We start from the raw sequence: 6,000 nt of genomic DNA on the forward strand, positions 1-6,000 counted from the left end.
GTGAAATATTGTATGCAAAACACTATGCCACATTCCAACTCCACATCTTCAAAAAGATGCATTTAACTGCTAAGCACTTCAAAATTTTGAGATTATGAAAGATGTTACATAAACACAAGTTCATGCTTTCAGCCACACTAGACTGTTTATTCACTGAGAAGAGTCTACATGGTTACAGGCAGATGAGGAGTGGTGATCAACTTCCTTCTTTTTGAACCCCCCCCTCTTGGTCATTGGGGGCTATTTTTGTTTTTCGTGCACAACTATTGCTCTTCAAAACCTAGTTAACCAAATCAGAATGAAGGTGGTCCAATTCAAGGCTTTCTTGAGTGGAATTGAGTTTCCTGTTAAACTTGAAAAACATAAGAAAACATGCTCTCAAACATGTGAAAATGCAGGTAATAAAGTTCTTTATAAAAAAGATTATTCAGATAGGAAGGTCAAAGTTATTGCAGTTCAAAATTTTTGGAATCATTGATTTGCAAGAGTGAAACCTGAGTGACAGCTGTTGTTTTAGAATTGGGCTAGGTTTTATTGTCCTATGTACTCAAGTAAAGTAGTACAGTCTACAAAGTCACCATTCTCCAGTGCCCTCTTCAGTGCAAAAACCCAACTTTTTTAAAAAATGACCATCTTTAATGCAAAATCCAGAATTTTAAACAAACAGAACTGCAAAAACCAAGTCAAGAAATGAATTCAGATCTAAAAGTCTTCAGGTCATCTTATCTCCATTCAGTAAGTGGGCCTCCCTCCTCAAAACTTCTAGTCTCATTCCCGCTGTCCCTGCTGCCAAAGGCCCTCTGAACTGGCTCCCACTACCGCCACCTGCTTGCTTAGGACAATTAACCTTGATTTCTTGGTGAAAGGTGGCATTCACAAGCTATTCTTTAGGAAGTGTTACCTTTTATAGGTTGAAAGAGATAATAAGGGAATGAACATCAACAGTCCACCTTTCATCTCTCAATATTTGATGGTATTATGCGAGTATGGCTAAAATAAAATACTAAAATTTCTTGATGCCTCACTGGATTTTGGTGTCCTTTGATTAAAAATGGTCATTTCAGTGCAACCAGTTTTGTACATTCCATGTGATTCAGGTTAGTTTCCTTATTGTAACCATTTTTAGTTCATTAAAGTCAGGTGTTAAAGTTAAGTGACGAAAGATTAATATTGATAGTCCGTTTGCATTATAATTGTAACAGCTTCAATAAAGTGTCTTCCTTCAGACCAGTAATTATTTTCAGTATTTGCTTGGATCAATATTCACAGGACTTATTTCCTCTTCTTTCACTAGGCAGAAGATATCTTTCATCAAGTCTGTCCAGGGGAAGAGTTCTGTCCCGCGGCTCCAAACCCTGAAGACATTATCTATGATGGTGATGGTGCGCAACCAGGAAGTTCTGGTTTTGGAACTTCTGCAGAATCAGAAGCAGTTCAAGCAAAAGAAAATACAAACCCCGAATCTGATCCCACAAAAGATGGCAACAATGAAGTGGTAGAACCATTGGATAATAGTGAAGTAGGCAGACAATCGCAAATGGCCAACTCTGATGCTGAAGATTTGAAGTGTAATAATGGGATGGAAATTCCAAAGGATACAGAATAATGTATTTTGAAAGGTCAAAGTAATGGCTTATGGTGGTATTTTCAAGTTGATGCGAACTGAAAAATGCTGTAAATATATCATAGTGAAATTATAGAGGGCAGCCTTTACATCTTGCAATGGTCCAACTAATTGAACATTCTAATTCGACAGGCAGTTTTCCATACCTTACCTAAATCAATGCTGTATTCTGTTGTGTAAAAGCAGTCCTAACAAATAGATCTATTTTCATCCACTTGCTGCTACTCTTCACTTTACTTCCCCATTACCCTGAAAATGGATTAATGTTGAGGTCTATTGACACTAATTAAAAGTAACCAATCTCGAAGATGGGTTTGGAGAAGAATTGCCAAAATAAGCTTTGCTTAAAGCATGTGGATGTTTAAAGACTATTAACGTATCTAAAATTAAAGCTACAGCTTGGTTTGCTGGAACACTTTATGACAATACTGTTCCCAAAGAATTGGGTAGAACTCACTCATGATAAATGATGGAAAATATTTCTTTTGACAAGAAATGTTCAAGCCATTCAACGTTTTGAAATATTGTTTACTGGAAAAAATATTAAGTGCTAATGTTACGTTATGAATATACTTCAGAAAGCAGTGGCAGGTGCAAACAATTTTCTCAGTGGAAAATCAAATAGGTCTATAATGATATGTGATGGAATAGCAGATGTTTTGCAGATCAAGGTACTATTTTCCATGAGTAATGTGTTCAATATCAAAAACATATACTGTGCAATAACCTGTGAAAATACACCTCATTTAATGGTTATGTAAGCAAAAGTGATTAAAATGTTGCAAAAATCATGTCTGTGGTACATTTTGTGTGCTCTGAATAGGGTTTCTTGATTTTTCTGATTAACCAATTTTTTTAAAATTAAAACATGATGTGCTTAATTCCCATTGCTGAATTTATGAAAATTCAGAAACTAATCGCAATTCTGGCTACTTTTATAATTAGACTATGGAGCAATTCAAGCAGCTAATACAAATAAATGAAGTAAGTGTCATTTTTGATAAATTGATGAAGAATGTACTTCCGTAGGTAGGCATTAATTAGAAGCTGTGACTGGTCATTTTTATGTTGCTTACTTAAAGGTCATGTGAAATACATTCAAAAGGAATGTTAGGGGTTATGTCACTATTACTTCATTCCCTTTGTTTCCTTTTTGTTTGTCCGCATCTCCGTACATTTGAGTTAGGAAGTTAAGAAATGAAGTTGCCACATAAACAAAATGTGTACAACAACTAGTCAGAGACGAGTCATCTGACTCCCCAAAGCCTATCTATTATCTACAAGGCACAAGTCAGGGATGTGACGAAATGCTCCCTAATTGCCCAAATGGGTGCAGCTCCAACAGCACACAAGCTTGACACCATCCAGGGCAAAGCAGTCCATTTGATTCATCAACATCCACTCCTTCCACCACTGACACACAGTTGCAGTCATGTAATATCTGTAGTATGCACTGCAGAATTTCACCAAAGATCCTTAAACAAAGCCTTCTAAGTCCATGGCCACTTCCATCTAGAAGGGCAAGGGGAACAGATACATGGTAACAAGTTCCCTTCCAAGCCACTCATCATCCTGATGTGTGCAGATATATCACTGATCCTTCAATGTAGTTGAGTCAAAATCCTGAATTCCTTTCCCAAGCACAATGTGGATCAACTTATAGCAGGTGGACTGGAACAGTTCAAGAAGGCAGCTGATGACCACCTTCCCAAGGGCATCTAGGGACAGCAATAAATTTTGGCCAGCCAACAAAGATCAAATCTGACAAATAAATAAGTCAATTTCCTATGTGAAATCATATATCCTTTAATATGTTGGTGTCTACACCATCAATTTTACAAATCATTTCAATGCAGTAATATTTCTGCATCATTCACGTTTTGGAAAAGGTACAGTTTTTACTTTAGTTGCATGACTGCAATAAGATTTTGTTTGGCATACAGTAATATATCATTCTGATTTTCAAAATGTGAATTTTACATCTAAAATCACTTAGGTCAATTGCTTGCCAATGTGCATTTTAAAAGTAAATACATGCCATCAGATCTACGTTAAGGATTTTTAGATATTTTCAATAACATAAGTGAATATTGTAATTTACTTGAATTATTAACAGCAGTCTCTAAATTGGCATATTAAAAGCTTACACTTCCATCTGAGGAAAAAGTCTTGAAAGTAGGTCTATCAAATTGTCAAATGTTTATTTTTCAGCATTATTATATTGGTCATATTTGCACTGAACAATTATAAAAAAAAAATTTCATGCACTATAGAGATTTGTTTCTCTTCAACTTCAAGCACATTTAGAAAACTATCAATTATCTCTACTGTACGTTTGGGAGAAAAGTAGAACAATCTCGACAAGTTGACTAGCTTTTGCAACAGAACAGTTGGTGAGTTTATTGGAGTTAATCTTCAGGATGCTTTCATCCCGTGTGTTATTGTAAGGTTATCTGCTGTGTGTGTTTTGGTCATAGTCAGTAAATTTGAGTGTCTGATGTTCTTTGTAGTAAAGTTGTGTTCATGGATGTGTTTTTTTGAAATTATTTTGTCTCAAGGTGGAAACAGGCCCTTCGGCCCAACATGTCCACACTGAGCCCTGAAGAGTAACCCAGGCCCATTCCCCTACCCTATATTTACCTCCTGATTAATGTACCTAACGTACACCTCCCCAGACACTACAGGCAATTAAGCATGTCCAGTTCACCTAACCTGCTCGTCTTTGGACTGTATTTATTTTATTTAACCCATTTGATTTTAAAATGTGTGTGCCTGGGTAAACCATGTTCACGTTGACCGCCGAATAGATTTGGAAAAACTTCGCTTACGGTTGCACATCAGAATAAGATGTGACGATCTCTTTTTTTTTAATGTTTTTGTCATCATGATCGATAGCAGTGGTTACCAACATTTTTAGCATCAAGGCACACTTCAATGAGATGAACAACTCCATGCACACCCACATTTTTCAATTGAATTGATTGCTTGTAAGCATTGTAACAGAAGTAAAAGTAAGTAAATGCAGTCTTACCAGGTGAGGTTTGCATCATTGTGCATGTGATAGGCTAAAAAAGAATCGAAAACACTTCAATGCTCAAAAAAAAGTCTTTGTCCACGAGTAGACACATTTTAAAAATTTGTTCAACTCCACTGTTTGCCAACTTCTCTCTGCAGCTAAGATATTCAGGTAAGGAGTAAGCGACTCTTCCTGTCCATGAAAATCAATGTCCTGATAGTTCTTTTGAACTGTTTCTGAATAACTCTTGCTTTTTTAGTCTGTGTGTTCAGGTATTTCATTGACTGAGTTAGCAGAAAAATCATTTCCCTATGACAAAGTTAGAATCCTAGAGTCATACAGCACAGAAACAGACCTTTTGGTCCAACTTTCCCATACCCTCAAGTTTCAAAGCTAAATTAGTCCCATTTGTCTGCATTTGGCCCATCCCCCCCCATCTTTCCTATTCATGTACCTATCTAAATGTCTTTAAAATATAACTGTACCACTTCCTCTGGCAGTTCATTCCACTTACAAACCACCGTCCATGTAAAGACATTGCCCCTCGCGTCCCCTTTAGATCTTTCTCCTCTTACCTTAAAAATATGTCCCCTACTTTTAAACTCCCATACCCCAGAGAAAAGAGCTTTGCTATTCATTTTATGCCCCTGCCCTGTGATTTTTAAACCTCTACAAGTTCACCCTTCAACTTCCTATGCTCCAGTGAAAAACGTCCCATCTTATTCAGACTCTCCATATAACTCAAACCCTCCAGTCATGGCAACATCCTTGTAAACATTTTCTGAACCTTTTCCAGTTTAATAATAACCTTCCTATAGCAGGGTGACCAGAACTATGCGCAGTACTCAAAAAGTGGTCTCACCAACGTCCTGTACAACCTCAACAACATGTCCCAACCCCTATACTCAATGGTCTGAGCAATGAAGGGAAGCACGCAAAATGATCAATATAAGATTATATTGATAAGTTTTGCATTGGTCTATTTTTTCATAATTACATTTTTCTCAGTACAGTAGTTATAGTGGCATTCAAATATATACTGAGAGATTGTGATTTCAAGTCCTATCCAGAAACGCAAAAACAAAAATCCAGACAGCTACCCTATGTACTATTAAGGACATAATACACAATCCGAGGTTCTGCCTTTCAGATGAGACATTGAACACGAGCTCCAGATACTATCTTAAGTGTGCATAAAAGGCTCTATGACACTACTTCAAAGAAGAGCAGAGGTATTAAAATGGTAATGATCAATATTTAGAAACCTTAATCAACATCACTTAAAAACAGATCTCTCTTTGTAAGCATGCTGTGTTCAACAATTGGATTCTAACATTCTAAAATTATAAACAGGTAATCA

At 36.6% G+C, this 6,000-nt stretch overlaps 1 protein-coding gene across 3 annotated transcripts in view; it reads left to right on the top strand.

The window, feature by feature from the left end:
• Window positions 1-2,415, top strand: part of chm (CHM Rab escort protein) — a 98,080-nt gene extending 95,665 nt beyond the window's left edge. For all 3 annotated transcript variants that reach the window (XM_072594914.1, XM_072594916.1, XM_072594915.1), the window contains one exon: window positions 1,295-2,415. In XM_072594914.1, the coding sequence (XP_072451015.1) occupies window positions 1,295-1,606 (312 nt within the window). In that variant the 3' untranslated portion in view covers window positions 1,607-2,415. The remainder of the gene's footprint in view (window positions 1-1,294) is intronic.
• The last annotated feature ends 3,585 nt before the right edge of the window (window positions 2,416-6,000 follow it).

The sequence above is a fragment of the Chiloscyllium punctatum genome, chromosome 25 (assembly GCF_047496795.1).
Source record: "Chiloscyllium punctatum isolate Juve2018m chromosome 25, sChiPun1.3, whole genome shotgun sequence".
Taxonomy (NCBI): Eukaryota; Metazoa; Chordata; class Chondrichthyes; order Orectolobiformes; family Hemiscylliidae; genus Chiloscyllium; species Chiloscyllium punctatum.